The sequence below is a fragment of the Stegastes partitus genome, unplaced genomic scaffold (genome assembly GCF_000690725.1).
Source record: "Stegastes partitus isolate 25-593 unplaced genomic scaffold, Stegastes_partitus-1.0.2 Scaffold1, whole genome shotgun sequence".
In the NCBI taxonomy this organism is placed as follows: Eukaryota; Metazoa; Chordata; class Actinopteri; family Pomacentridae; genus Stegastes; species Stegastes partitus.
In genome coordinates this window covers 1039860-1056051 of record NW_007577732.1, presented here as the reverse complement: position 1 = coordinate 1056051, position 16192 = coordinate 1039860, and the positions used below count along the sequence as shown (strand labels likewise).

The following is a 16192-nucleotide window of genomic DNA, read 5'->3' as shown; positions in this document are numbered from 1 at the left end:
GTTAGCACTGTTGCCTCACAGCAAGAAGGTTACCGGCTTGCGTCCCGGTGGGGCACCGGAATCTTTCTGTGTGGAGTTTGCATGTTCTCCCCGTGCAGCGTGGGTTCTCTCCGGGTTCTTTGGCTTCCTCCCACAGTCCAATAACATGTTGAGGTTAATTGGTGATTCTAATTTGTCCGAAGGTGTGAATGTGAGTGTGCTTGGTTGTCTGTCTCTAAGTGTAGCCCTGTGATAGACTGGTGACCTGTCCAGGGTGTCCCCTGCCTTCACCCTAAGTCAGCTGGGATAGACTCCAGCCCCCCACGACCCTAGTGAAGATTAAGTGGTGTATAGATACTGGATGGATGGATATTTGTTCATTTCCATGTTTTTTTTCCCTGAGGACCATTAAAAACACATCAAATCAAAGGGTTTATCCTCTAATCGAGTTTTTGGATATACAAATTGGAGTTTTCAGACAAAATCAACTGTCCCAGTTGTAATTATGATGAGATAAGTGATAAACCTTGATTACTGGGATGTGACGTGAATGTAAGTTTTTGTTTGTTTGTCATTTTGGCTGCTATATTGTGTAGCCTGGCTCCCATTAGATAACGCTGATGCTGCTAAGATATGATGACAATCTTTCAGCTGGAGGACAACAGGTGTTCAGAGTGAAACGTGTCAGCAAGACACATTCAGAGGCTTTCTGTTGAACTTTATTGACTGTATGGCTGTTTTCAGAGTATGTTGGTCTGTTAGCAGAGCAACGTTTTAGCCAGTGAAACTGAACACGGACAGCGTCAGGCTTTAGTCTGTTGATCTGGTGAACCACTAGCTCCACCACCTTCTCCTCAGTCCTCCAGAAAGTGTTCCCTACAAAGCCTGGCATCAGAGCCCATCGAGGCTCTTTCTCTTCAGTGCCACTAGCAGAGCATCAGCAATGTTCTCTGTTTCAGCAGCAGGTTATAAAAGTGGACTATTTTATGGCTATAACTTTACAAGACTCATTCTTATATCCAGGAGTAATGCAGTAGTGCCCTCCCTTTGTCTTCTGATGATCTGTGGCTCCTCTCCATCTCTTACTGGCTGTGTCTGAAATCACCCACTACACCCTATATAGTGCACGCCATTCTGTAGTGCTGTCCAAATGATATGTTACACCCTATATGGCGCACTTAAAATATCCCACAATGAAAGGTAGTGTACAGGCGATGGCCACTCACCAAGCAATATGGACCATCATGCATTGCGTGAAAGGAAATGCAAACTAGATAAATGAGAGCACGAAAACTTGTCATTAAAATGCAAGTAATTTCCCGTTTATGTTTTGTTAAATTTCATTTTACCCGTTTCTTAGCTATGAAATAAACTCAAAATTGTATGTGTTTGCACTATGCTAGCTTGAGTAGTCCGCAATGGTACTTTGTCGAGGTGCTCCCTTCATAGTTCACTACGTAGTGGTCCCTACATAGTGAGTAGGATGGATGGTTTCGGACACAGCGACTGTCTTTATTGTCTTTCACAGTGTCTTTAACTAAACCTGCGACTCGAACCAACCACATGACGTCACCGTTTAATGTACTCCAAGATGGCAGCGTCCTCTGTAGAGAAGACACAAAACAATCTTCTTTTTCCTTGCATATGCTTACGCTTTTCCTGTTTGTTATACACTTTCTAAATACAGTGGGAATATATGTAGTGAATGATGCTAACTTGCCTGAGTGCTTAATTTCCCCTTTAAGGGGGGAGGTGGGGATCAGGTGCTCACAACATAGTTTGTCCCCAGAGCCACCTGACAGGTTAGTCCGGCCATGCTGCTTACACTTACCAGGACTAATGGTAGGAATGACAACAACAATGTGTAGACGTGACTCTTACCTTTATAAGAGCATATGCTGATGCTTGTTGAAGGGAGTTTAGGTAAAAAATAAAATAAAATAATAATAGTAAGAAAAAACACCACAGGGTTGCTTCAACAGCCGACAGGGGGTGCTAGCGCCGGCTTCTTCTCCTATTCCGTCTGGGCAGGGGCTCTCAGTGGATAGCCCTGCCTGTCTAAACACCAGTCAACCACAAGCTGACTCGACCTAAAGGTACAGAAAATATATATCTGTCGACATTGCTGTCTGTTAGTGAACCCATTCGTAACTTTTCCAGGGTTGGTCTTAAATGCCGTTGTGTTCACTGTTGCCGGTCGTTTTTATGCAGTTCACGTTAGCTAGCTACCAGCTAAATTAGCCACAGATTAGCTTTAGCCTAGCTCGCACCAGCTCCTCCTTTGCTATCAAACAGCTGGATAGAGAGGCTTTATTCCTTCCACTGTCGTTGTTGTTACACTAGCTGTTGAGAGACAAGCCAGCACCGGCGGTTCGTCCCTCACAGGCGTGTGCTGCCCCTGCCTGACAAAGTTAGCTAACCACGGCTAGCTGGTGTGTGAGGCGTTAACTGGTCCCTAGTAACTGTTTTCTAGCTCAATGTCACCACGTCTACATTAGCTTTATCAACCAACAATGTATGCGCAGCCAGCAGACGTGGTCAGCCGACATGTGTGCAGCAGTATGGATAAACATCGATTTTCCCGTCTGTTAACAGAGTGCTATTTTCTGCAAAACCGTTTCCAAGTTGTCAGTGCCATGGCTAGTTGTCAGATATCAACAATATCCTTCAGTTCAGTGGGTTAGGGGGATAAGAGCTACTTCCCACCTACCTCAGCTCTCACAAAAATGTCGTTGTCCTCTAAATCTAATAACGAAAGACACAGGATGGGGTTCTCTCGGGAACATATACTGAAGCAAACGTAAGGCAATATTGATTTGACGTTGTAAATGTATTAAGGAGTCAGTTTTCCTTCAGTGAGGGGTTGAGTTTACCTTGTAGTCTGAACAGCATGCTCTCCAAAAATGATAAAGTGGACAACAAAACAGTGGCTCAAGTTGGGTTAAGTTTCAGATTTGCCTGTTGCCCAGTCCTGGCCCCAGAGATGTGTGGGCTTGAAATAGAAAAGGTCTGTGTTAAATAGTCTTCCGGGGGTTTTATTTTTAAGAGCAAACAAAGGTTGGAGGTCACTGAGAAAGTGAGTCATTGAGACATAAAAAGCCAGCAGGGCCACATGGGGTTAGTGAGAGGCACTTGTCTTTGAGAAGTAGCAGATAGCCAATATTAACCAATTAATTTCTGTTGTATTTAGTCTGTTTATGGGTTGTAATATTTAAAATCGGAAACTGTTTCTTGAAATATTGTTGAATTGCAAGCTGGTGTTGAACTAACAGTTTCAGAGCTTTGGTTGTTCTTAGTTTTCATCAAACAATTCAAGCAGTTGGCGTTGCATGACTATCCACTCATGCAACGCCAACTGCCAAGATGGATCTCTTTTCAGTAGATTAGAAACACAGTTGCTTTATAGCTCCTCAGTGTCCTATAATTAGTTTACTATTGCTAAAAGATGGCCAAATCCATTTGAGTGCGATGATATTGAGATAGCATTGTTACTGATATGGTTCTGCCCAAAGGGGTTGGATATTTATTATTGTAATTGTATATTTAAAGCATTGGTAGTGCAGTGGGAGGGTTCAGAGATAACAGTGAATAGAAAGGAGGAGTGGTAGGTGTAGGTCTAATCACCTCTTAAAATACTCTCTCAGCTTAGATACAGGGGCTTGTGGGCCTGTCAACAACAGCAGAGCTGAGTTCGCCAGGAGGACAGTTACCCTTTGTGTTTTCCTCGACTGCCCCTCCACAGTTTGCCCTGTTGTTCTCCTAAGCAGACTGCTGCTACAGCTGTTGTTGTTGTGGTCACAGGTTTCAATGGTGTTTGCTTGATGGGGTCCAAGCGGGCGACAAAGTGATGGTCTAAGGACTCCCAGTCACAGAGGTGCTTGCGCGTGGAATGTTGCGCTGGTCGGTGCACCTAGAAGGAGGGCCGCGGAGAGTCAACCATGCTGCTGTGGCGGTGGGTCACAAGGTGTACTCCTTCGGAGGCTACTGCTCTGGGGAGGACTACGAGACACTCCGTCAGATTGATGTGCACGTCTTCAACACAGGTACGTAGTTATTATTTATATTTAGGGAAATGTAGAAAACCTTCTCACAAACGTGGACATTCCTGAAACAATCTATGTAGGACTTTGTGCAACTTCTGTGGGAGATCAGTCATTCATCCCTTTTAGCAAATCAAAAATATATATAATTTGACCTCAAGAGCAGTCTGTCAGTGAAAAATATGCTGATGTAAAATTTGTTAAATGTGTATTCATCCACTACATGTTTTTGTTAGCACTCAAATGATTAAGTAGGGGAAAAGTCGCTCTGCTTAAATGCCCTTCATTTTATCTGTAAAGAAGCAGCGCAGTATTTGTTTTTCGATTTAGGAAGTAAGGATAAGAGAATGTTTCAGAGTTTATTCAACTTGCACCTCTTTAGCAGTTACTCATTACAGCTGGAATTTAAAACCCCCAGGCTTTCCTTTGTGGTTTGTTGAAATTTGTCTTTGCGTTTTCAGTTGCTCTCTCAAAAACACAGGTGTTTTCCTTAAATGTGCTGCTCTTGTTTTTTATATAACTGCTCCCTTTTCCTTCTGGTAACCCACTTTATGTAGTTTTTTTCCTCTGTGTGGTCAGCCACCTGCTTTAGAGTTTTACAACTTCTCAAAGTAGCTTGAACTCACCTGTTATTGCTCTATCATGAAAAGAACCAAGTGTGGAACCAAGTCCTTGACTGATTGTAATGGAAACGGCGCCACCTTAACTATTGTTTCTTCTCATTTTGCTTTGTGCTTCTTCTCTTTGATGTCTATTTTACAGCAAAGCCTGCTGCTGTTAACAGTCCTTTGATTTTTTTGGGGGGGTCTTTTTTCTTCACTTGTCTGTTTTTCAGACAAGTGATTATTGTGATTCGTCTGACAGATGCTGCCATTGGGATTTCATTTTAAATAATCAAGCTTCAGTTCAATATTCACTGTGTAATAGATTGAAAACATGACTGAGTATCACCACATGAGATACTATCAAAAGTGTGACTGTCATACAAGGAAGAGTGCATTAATTTGTAAAATTGTTGAGAACTGTTTGAACCCTGGGCCAATGTTCTGCATAAGGTATATCCTATATTGCAACCTTTGCACTTTGTTAATTGCATAGTTTCAGATTGTGATTTGTAATTGAAATGGACTGATTGTTCAGTCCTACTGGCAAAAAAGAGTTCAGTCAGATGTTTCACTCTATGCTACATTTTGACATTTCAAACAGCAGGTTAAAAGAAAAGTAGATATTTTAAACGGCAGTAAGAGTTTAATGAAACTTTCACAATTTAAATGTCTTGGATGTGAATCTCCTAAAGGTTTAACCATTTTTTTATTTTAAAAACGTACCTTGAACTGAAAATTAGGCAGAAAAACTAGGTTGCTATTGTACCACAGTATGTCACTGTTTGTTTATATTTGTTTTGTAGTGATGCTCATTTGAAAGAAATGTCATCAGAAAAATATTTTCTTATTCATTCTGAAAAATCATTCTGATATGTGTTTTTTATTCATAAAACATAAAAAAGGAATAAAAGTTTCAACAAAGTTTTGAATTAATATCCCTTTCTTGACTGTTTTGCATGTCAGTGTCATTGCGCTGGATGAAGTTGCCTCCGGTGAGGACGGGAGGACATGAACGTGTCCGTGAAGTGCCATATATGCGTTATGGCCATACAGCTGTGCTGTTGGATGATACTATCTACCTCTGGGGTGGGCGTAACGACACAGAGGGGGCCTGCAATGTGCTTTATGCCTTTGATGTCAGTAAGTAGACCCTCATCTAACTTATGCCGTGAAGTGACAGTTTCAGGCTGTTTCCTTTCACATGCACCTGTTTGAAGTAAAGCTTGATCAGAGAAAACGTTTTTAATCTTGGGTCGCTGTAGCACCTGCATATGGGTGATGGTTTTCCATTGCATGTGCCTCAAGTGTTATCTCAGTATTTTTTTCTGCTTCATAGATACCCACAGATGGTTCACACCCAAGATTTCCGGGACTGTTCCAGGGGCGAGGGACGGCCACTCAGCCTGCGTCCTGGGGAAGGCAATGTATATATTTGGAGGATATGAGCAGCTGGTGAGTTTTCATCACTCTTTGCTGTGCAACCTACTCTCTGAACATTAAAGTTTAATTAGTTTCCTCTGCTGGTTTTTAGGCTGACTGCTTCTCCAATGACATTCACAAGCTGGATACCACCACCATGGTTTGGTCATTAATTAATGCCAGAGTAAGTTAAAATCACCAGTTGTTATTTTCAAAACTGTTTAGATGTTGTTGTTTTTTTAAGTTATTCCTGTACTGAGGATGTCTTGCATTCAATGTTCAAAGTAGAGGTCCAAGTAAATGTTGACACAAAACTCTCACTCATAGAACACAATGATAAAATGGAGTGGGAACTTGCTCAGTTACATTCAGAACACAGCTGGAAATAAACAAACCCTCGGTTATTGCTGGGGTTGGCAGTGCTGCTACATGAGTGCCCAATGGTCAGATTGGCTGGTTACAAAGGCACTGCAATGTAATGCAGCTCCCTGGTAGGTGGCCAAGTACAAAAAGCCTCACAGAGGATTATATACGCTCCCCTTTTGGAAAATTGCATTTGTGTGTGTGTGTGTGTGTGTGTGTGTGTGTGTGTGTGTGTGCAGCCAACCTGCTCCTTTGTCAAATACGTTTCAACATAGACATTAGTCGATGGGATAGGGTTTACTAGGGATTTGTGGATGAAGTCTTTCTACCTAGTTTTAGTTCCAAACTGATAACATTTTGTTATCAAGAAGATTACATGGTGGTGCGCACAGATTTAGCGGTACATGTGACAGAATAATACCTTTTTTTCTTTTTGTACATGTTCTTTGACTTGCATTCCTTTTGGTAAGCAAAGCTACTTGCTCTGCTTCTAAACAAAATTAATTTTCTGTGGTATTTCTATTGAATTTCATTAGTTGCGTTTGTAATTCACAAAGCCTGTTTATATTTGTTAGTATATATTGTATTGTTTTTCTTCTTTTATTCTGTTTGTAATGCTAGTTAAAGAACCGACTTGTCTGCATCAAATTCATTGAAAGCAATGACAGTGCATTCTGGAAAGGAAGGCGCGTGAAAGGCTTTATCGTGGCTATAGGCCAGCTAAATGCAAAGGCAATGGAGGCACAGTTTCATTCAGTGGTAGCAGATTGCATTTCAATATTCCATGCTTCTTCTTCTTTTATTTGTGGTTTTCTAGTAACCAGCAACAGCTAAATTAGAATTTTAAGACTGTTTATCATTCAATTCTGTGTAATATTTATATCCATGTCCTGTTGTGTATTTTTGAAAGGCTGGCGGTGCTCTGTAGTTGGTGCACTAGATGGTGCTGTTTACCTATTGTTGCTTTGTCCTTCTCAGGGGGAAGATAGAGTTTTATACGAAAGCTTATGATAACCTTTGAAAGTTTGAAGAAATGGGAGAATTTTAACTTCAAATAAGTTAAAAATGCATAGGTTACATCCAGCAAAGTTGCTATCTGTCCTAAGTAGACTGCTTTATGTTCTGTCTCTGCTCAGACTTTGTGTCAAACTGTCAACAGCATCATTTCATGATCTTCTCTTCACAGGGTACTCCAGCACGCTGGAGAGATTTTCACTCAGCCACCATAATTGGGACAAAAATGTTTGTATTTGGAGGGCGGGCAGACCGCTTCGGTCCCTTCCACTCCAACAACGAGATCTACTGCAACAAGATCAAAGTGTTTGACACAGAGACCAACTGCTGGCTGAGCACGCCTTCAACACAGCCATTGCCAGAGGGACGCCGGAGTCACTCAGCCTGTAAGACATAAAAACACTCACATAAATCACTGATTAACAAAACAGAAATCATAACTTTTAGATATTTTGATTGTATTTTAGTTTAAAATGAGAAGTTTGAGCTGCAGTACAGCTGTATGAGAGTTTTGTCACGGTAAGATGCAGTGTCAAGAATGTACACATTTCTGGAAAAGAAATTGCGTTTGGAAATTTTTTATCTTTTTAACTTAGTAAGAATAATGATCTGACTCTTGTCATTAAACTAACATATGATTATCTTTATTAAGTGGAAGAACTTGAAATTCTGTCATTTGTGCTTTTTCTCCAATTCGTTTTTAAGCTTGGGCTGTTTTTTTAAATTGTTACTGCAACAGCATATTTTTTTGTCCACTTGTCAGATTTAACAAATTCTACTAATTAAACTGCTGTTTCATTTACTAACCTGCAAATGTAATTTATCTTTACGATGGACTATAACGAATGGCAACTTTTTGTTTTCCTCTCTGTGTTAAGTTTCCTACAACGGAGAGCTGTACATATTTGGAGGATACAATGCTCGTCTGGACCGACACTTCAACGACCTCTGGAAATTCAATCCAGGTGATTTGACTATTTACTGCAGTCAAACCGAGTAAACGTGTCATGTCGCGGTGAAGCGCTGCCGCTTGTGTCTGATAGTGTTTTCTTGCTCAATTTTATTTTTGGAATTCCTGCTTGATGAGTGTTTACCTCTATACAAGAAATGCAGCAGTGGCAGGGCTAGCTTGCATTGACCCACTTTCCTCCTCATTCTTCTGTAAAGAGCCATGCAGACAAACCTCTCCTCCTCTACTGCATCATTGTCAGTCTCGTAATAGTAGCTGGCTGCTCCCTATTCACTATGCTGAGTGGGAAACACAGATGCCCTCTCTTTTTTGCCAGAAACACACAGATGAAAAACTGACTGTAATTCAGTCTCCGGAGTGCTTACAAATGTTACCAGATTGACTCTCTAGTCAGTTTAAGTGTTTTCTTGGAGAAACCTTTTGCTGTTGTTCCAACTAGTACGTTGCTGTCAGAGCAGAAGGAACATGCCGGGGGGTATAATCATTGTCAACATTGTGTGGTACATTCTGTTAAAATGGCACCATTTGTCAACTTCATTCATATTATGATTACTTCTGTGTTATGAAAGAAATGACACTTATGAATGCAGTCTAGTGCTATAGTTTACCTTGAAGTCTTGTGCAATAGTTTACCTTGTCCCAGCTCCTGTCTGTTTCTATGATAGTCATTGCTGGAGGAAACTGTTGGCAGCATTTGTGCACTGTGACACTTACACATATCTGAGGTAGAAAATTAATACTATGAGGTCATGGCATAAGTTAGCATGGCATATACAGAATGACAGTCTTGATAGTAAGTCTGACTCTACTGGTCGTTTCAGTTTCTAGTCAATCCGAGGAGTTGGTATTTACGAAGCAGTGGCTGTGATCTTTTGTTTCTAAAGTGGCTTATGCTGAGTGAACCTGACATCTGCAGTTGACCATATAAACCTGTGCTCTGCAGGCCACTAGATGGCAGCACCTCAGTTATAGTAATATCATCCAACCGAGCCTGAATGGCCTGTTGCTATAGAGATGCAGTGATGCTGTTTAGGTCTGAGAGTGTGAGGCTACACAGTTCATCCTTATATGGAACAAACGAGAGACCTTCAACATCGTCACTCATTGCACTCCAGAGCACAAAAGGGGATTTGTTTCTATTTCTGAAGTGTAAAGTTTTGTATTCAAATGAAGGTTGGGTTTTGTTGTTGTTTTGCTCCTTTTCGTTCCCTTGTCCCTGGTCTGTGTGATTGAATATAGCAGGCAACTGAATGTACTGCGAGCACAATGGAAAGCACTACTGGCTTTATGTAACTTTAAGTGTTTGGACATTTGTATAGGCGCTATAATGTAGCTCACACAAATCAGCACTGGCTGTGCTTTCTTAAGCTTTTTCAAGGAGGGATGTAATCTGAAGTTTTACTGAAATTGTCAATTTTGAAAGAAGTCAGACTGTTTTCTCTACATCTATTGTCTTTATATTCCATCATTGTATTCTTGTCTTGTTTGTCCACACTACAGAAGCCTTCTCCTGGAAGAAAGTAGAGCCAAAGGGGAAAGGTCCATGCCCACGGAGACGACAGTGCTGTTGTATGGTTGGGGATCGAATCATCCTCTTTGGAGGAACCAGGTGAGGTGCAAAATGTTAATACTTAAGTTGTAATTTTTTGTCCACACTGTAAAAATGGAATCATTTTAGTGGCAAAATCATATTTTTTTTGTAGCTTAGAGCAACAGTTCTTTATTAATACGTTCTTTTCAATTATAGCAATTATTTGAATTCATCTATTCAAGTATTGCAGCGAAACTATTAATTTGAATGGTCTCTGAGTATATTTTGCAAACATGACTCATTCCCTAACTCTCATTTTGACCCTAATTACCCTGCTACACAAATGAAATATGGGAAAAATATGTGGTCTGAGTGTGTGTACATATATACCCAGAGACAAAGTCACACACATACAGGCATGCTACAGTATGGTTTAATATGCATATGCACATACACATGCAAGTTCTCACTATTTACCCATATGTGCAAATACATGTGTATGTAGATGCTGATATTCAAGCCCAGCAAGGAAACATAATGCTACGTTGCATGAGCAGTCTTACAGTTGAATTTCTCAGTGTTCAAATTTCCTTTCTTTTTTCATAAATCTATCCCCTCTTTAATTCCTACAAAGATGATAAAAGCTTAAGCTGATAGCAACTGAGGATTAAACAACTATGTGCCAGCTTTCTTATACATGGAGTGGTGCTACGTTGCTAAATGTTGAATGAATATGTTAATCACTCGTTACGTGTGTCAGCTTTCAGCCCCTCACTCGCACAAGTCTTGCTGTCCAAAATACAAGTCAAACAGTTGAATGAACTTAAAGATGATAAAACAGGCTTTCTGTTTTTAAAATAAAGCATTTGTTTCAGGCACCATTAATTATAGTAGATTATATTAATGTGCAAAAACTTAAAGTTGCTTAAATGACTGTGCTACCATGGCTGTTTATTTTTGTTGGAGATGTTGTTGTGTGGTGTTACAGTTGAAAACAAGGACTATATTGAAAAGTTTTGCTTGCTGATGCTTCCAGGTGCTGTTGGGAACTCATTTATCATGATTAAAACTTTTGAAGGCTTTAGAAAGACACACATACAGAAGGAGGTGGAAAATCACACTTGCTTTCACAAACAAGCGTGACACATCAATAGAGCAATGAGAAGGCTTTCAGTGCTTTCGCAAACATTAGCTTGAAAGTGTTACCGTGGCTCGCCTTTGAAAAACAAAAATTTCAACAACTTGCATTGAAGCTGCAGCTTTGGAAATCTGAAGCTCCTTCTGGAAACCTTTTAAGTGTTAAATCTGCCAGCTGATTTGACTGCATACTTACCTCTGGCCATCACAATATTTTTGCAAGATATATTTGCTGAGAATTCACACTTTTAATGCTTAGTTGAAAACGATTTATTCTGAGAAATGATATGGAGCCACTGTACTAAATATATAGAAAGCACTGCTTTTTCAAAGAAAAACTATTTTCAAAAATATTACACTTTTTTTGGTAATAGTTTGTCCTTGTGGAGTGATTTTGATCCCGTTTGACCTGTACATTTTATTTTGAAAGAAAGGGTCATACAAAACTTGGATTCAGTAGACAGACTGCAGAGTAAAAGCTGTATGTTACGTGCTTTGCAGACAAACTTCAAGTATACAAATCTGAAGTGGTATTTCTAAAACCCACAAACATACTCACTCATCCACCCCTCCCCTAAACACTCTAGCAAACTGAAAAACAAACGTGCTACCCCTCTCCATTATCTGCAAAATGAATGTTGCCACTGCACCAGCCACTTCAGTCATTGCTTTTACTATTACTGTGAGTTTCATTATGTTTTTAGAAATCTAAAGTAGCATGACAACAGCATTTTAGGGAAATGATGTGATGTCTTGGTTAGAATAGTAATAGTATAATTTTGTGCTGATTGGGAATCTGATTTGAATATTGACATTTAAATACTCTTTACTGATCACTGTCAATCAGCAAAAGTGACTGATCTTTAGTTCAGACCTGTTTACGCTGCCTTTTTTATCTGCAGCTCCCCATTTTAACCCTCAGTCCGTCACTGGGAGAGATTGGATGGTCTGTCAGTAATTGGTGAAAATGACAATACATATATAGTATATATATGTAACTACCATAACTAATAAATATATATTTTTTGTAAACTACATAGTCTAGTAATGTACTGACACTGTAGTCCTTTAATCAAATAATTATTAATGCAACTAGACTGACTATTGTTTTCATAATCTTTTTAAAGCATAGGCTCTGAAAACAAACATGGCGCCGCAGATGGCTGCTACGGTGTGTTGGTGTGCACTGTTTTGTCTTGTTTTCTTAGTTAATTCAGTAATTAGTCAGTATTCTGGGACCTTTTATACCAGAGTAGAGCTCATGAACATATTTATACGTGCATTTTATATTTATCTTTGCATCTTCTATGTTTGCACCAAACCCACCAGAATAAATTCCTTGTATTGTGCAAACTATACCTGGCACTAAACCTGATTCTGATTCTATTTTAATGCTTTTGAGAAGTTTCTGGACAAAATACTGTCCTCTCTTTGCAGTATACCAAATGGAGGATCTGGCTCCTGTAGACAGCAGTCTGTGGTGATTGCCTTGTTGGCTTCAAGACAGTGGTGATAACTGGGACTTTGTAGCTGGTTAGGTGCCACTGGGCTGGTGATGGACTTGTGATAGTCCAGTAGCCAGTGGAGTAATGAGGTAGCTTATGGTGTTAGCATGGTCCAGAGTAGTGCAAGTCCTGGGCTACTGTTATCATCAAGACTGTGTTATCAGGAAAACCCCACTGGGATAACTTGATGGTGGGGATCGGAAAGCTGTGGATAAGAGTCTTCTCAGCTCCTCTGTGTCTACAGGCTCTCAGTTCTTCAAGGTCTTTGGCTGCTGCTGGATTCATTTTTCTAAAGCTTCACAAAACAATTAAATAATTTAAAAGAGAAATCACAATTTGAAACATTGCAATTAGCAAAGTGCAAAGGCTGCAATCTAGAATATGCATCAGGCAGCTCATCTCACCCAGGATTCAAACTAATGTTTAGTGGTTTTGCAAATTCATGCCATCTTCCTTGTGTGACAGTCATGCCTTTGATGATGTATCTCATGTGGTATTGCTCCAAATCATGTTTTAATACTCATACACAGTGAATATTGAACTAAAGCTTCACTCTATCAAATAATATCACAAATTACATTGCAATGACAATGTCTGTTTGAAAAATTGCAATAGCATATTTTACCCAAATTGTTCAGCAATACAGGCCACTACATAATGCTGAGCAACACATCTCAATACAAATCCACATACGGATACTCCATAGTATAATGTAACACTGTTATATATAACTTTTTAAATACACATATTAAAACATAAACATGTGGAAAATATTTAAAAGTGCAACATTTGAATTAAGTTATTGATAAAGCACTAAGAGAGAAGGACAAGATTGTTTCTGAAAAGATCAAAATGATGCTTATTTTTGAAGATTACCTCTCATTGTTTGGGTTCTCACTGAGATTAGTCCAGGATGGGTTTTAAGGAGTCATGATTTCCTGTTGTGAGCAGATAATGCTGGGGCTGGAGAAGGAAGTGTCACTGGGCTGATTGAAGGTGAAGAGGAAGAAATCAAACACCACATAATATCTCCAACATCCTGTTTAAAAGCAGGAGGACAGATTTTTTTATTTTTTTTAAATTTTTTTTTTATTTTTAAGAAACCACATATTCACAAATGCAGAACAAGCAGCATTTCAAGAGGGAAAGCTTAGTTTTGCCTGTGTTATTTGTAAAATGGAGAACTTTACAGTGAAATGGTTGTTCTAAAGTTTTAAGTTGGTCAAGATGTTGTTTTCTGTTACTGTACAAATTAGAGCATGATCCTTACAGGCTCTACGTAAGTTGGCCACACAGGTTCTCTTGACCAGTGCTGCACGTTTGTTTACAGGAACACACTTAAGCCTCTTACACACAGGAACTCCCATAAGCACGCACACACACTTAGACACACAAACACACTCAAAGCCGCTTCTTATCACTCATTTATTTGCTTTCTGCTCTTTACTAAAAAAGTCGGCCAATCAAGGTTTATTCAGTATTTTGTTTCAGTCATGATTTGCATAAAGATTAGACTGAGCAAGTTTTGTTTCTATTAGGTTACTAATTTTGCATTAATGTCACATTTAAAATTGCCAAATACTGTGCCTCTAATGTTTATTTTTCTAAGACCTACCAACATGAGGGCAGTTAACAGGCCAAAAAAGTTATTGGTGTCTGTCTCTATGCAGTTGACAAATGCTCACACGTGCCGTCGTGAATTATTTGCTGGACACCTTGCTTGTGTTTTTTTTGTGGGGGTCCTCATTTTGGTAGGTCTTCCAAGGAAATTGTCTTTAAATTTATAGTCCACATCTTGTTTTTCCGAGTTGGTTGTCCTTTCAGAGTGATCCAAAACAGAGCCCTTCTGCTGATATTTATTCCCAGTTTATTATATTTATTTTACCTGCAGGGATTTGTTGAGGAATAATTTATTACTTTAGTGAAGGACAATAAAACTGTTGAGTCAAGCGAGAGCCCTCTGCTTTCAAAGAGGTTGTGTGTTGGATTGGATGCACCATTGGGGTGTTAATACTAAATACAGTGGTGCAATTAAAATAGACTCAAATGAATAAAACAGATGAGATTTTAGGTTTAGTTGAATGAGCCTCATTTAGATTGGATTTTTGTGCTGGCAAATTTGGCTCAGTGAAACAAGATTTAGGGCAGAATATCTTGTTTTTATATTACACGCTTTCATTTCTTTTAGCATAAATGAGAAGACTGCGTGTGTGTGAATGACAGGCTGGGCATTAGTGGCAGTCTGTTGAGTGCCACTTACGTCAGTGTAAACAGGCCTGCTGAGCTGCAGAAAGGCGCGAAATTCTGCCCCATCTCTGATTTATGACCTTAGGGAGCATTCTTTCTCACGGAGTGCAATTCGATATACCCTCAGTGCCTCTGCTACACTCATTTACTGAGACCTGCTCACTGCCCCACGAAGGACGACCCACGCATGACCAGCTCCACCTGCACTGACCTTCACCTACGCACACAAACAGTGAGCCGCCAAACCCTGTATGTTTGCAACTTATTTTCCACCTTCTGAAGAACTGAACAGTGCTCAAGTTGAGTTGCACATGAAGGCAGTGCCACCTAGATTATGGAACTCCTGCTGCGCTTATGTTGTCATAGTTGGCATTCATCACACTCTGTGTATAATTGCTTACGACAAACCCAGGTTGGGCTAAATCGGGAAGCATTTTAAGCTTGGGAACAGGGCATCCTATGAGGGGCAGGATGTGAACAAGGACATGACAGATTGGCATGCTGGGAGCAGACAGCTCGGAATCTGTGAAGGGGAATCTGGCACTGGCCCTTGAACTACTTGGACATGACGATGTGTATTCAGTCCATGATTGCATACAGGAATACATTTTTGCCATGACAGGTATTCATGTGTCTCTGAAGCCTGCTATGATGACTAATTTAAATCAACTCTTGGTGTTGAGATGCTACTCCGATTGAAGGCTTACTTTTTTGTCTTTGCAAAATGTCAAAGTGTAAATTTTCCTTGTTGTCCTTAGAGTTATGATTTTGTGCCTTTTTAGTCCTTCAGTGCCTTTATGTGGACTGCTGATAATGAGTGTTCTTCAGATGGGTTTTGATTGCCTTTCACTGTAAGCAGCAGGAAATAGTAGTTGTCATTTTAGGTCCATCAATGCCAAAGTGGCCTTCAGCAATGAATGAGTCTCTTTGATGTCATTGCTGTGCTTTAGCAAGCCCAGGTAAGGCCCCTGACCCTTATGTAATTCACTGACGTGAGAAACATAGTTTTTATCTGCCTTTGTAAGAGCTCAGTCAAATGGTCATTGGTATATCATGAGTGATTGTAGGTCTTAGTTCCAAAGAAGGAGCCTGTTTGGTCAGACCAGATTTAAACATAATAACGTGGGCCATTTACACGAAAGAAAAATAGAGGTAGCAACAGCTCAAACCTGTGAATGTAGATATTTTGCACCGTCTACAGGCAAAGAAAGTAATTTTATTGTTTTAACTCATGTAGTTTTCGAACAGTGTTAAACATGGCTGATACCAGCTAACATGAAAGAATAAATACAACTTATGTGGTTGAAAAGAACTCCTTAATTCCTTTTTTCTGGTCAAAGTTTTGATTCTTTCTTCTTCAACAAACATTTTTTTAGCACTTC

The 16192-nt window shown here is 39.8% G+C and overlaps 1 protein-coding gene across 2 annotated transcripts in view; it reads left to right on the top strand.

Annotated features, from left to right (window-relative positions):
• Positions 1-1990: 1990 nt before the first annotated feature.
• klhdc3 (kelch domain containing 3) overlaps positions 1991-16192 on the top strand; it is a 29780-nt gene continuing 15578 nt past the window's right edge. For both annotated transcript variants that reach the window (XM_008300730.1, XM_008300807.1), the window contains exons 1-8: positions 1991-2075; positions 3781-4022; positions 5588-5764; positions 5961-6076; positions 6156-6227; positions 7593-7806; positions 8299-8385; positions 9891-9999. In XM_008300730.1, coding sequence (XP_008298952.1) covers positions 3869-4022; positions 5588-5764; positions 5961-6076; positions 6156-6227; positions 7593-7806; positions 8299-8385; positions 9891-9999 — 929 coding nt within the window. In that variant the 5' untranslated portion in view covers positions 1991-2075; positions 3781-3868. The remainder of the gene's footprint in view (positions 2076-3780; positions 4023-5587; positions 5765-5960; positions 6077-6155; positions 6228-7592; positions 7807-8298; positions 8386-9890; positions 10000-16192) is intronic.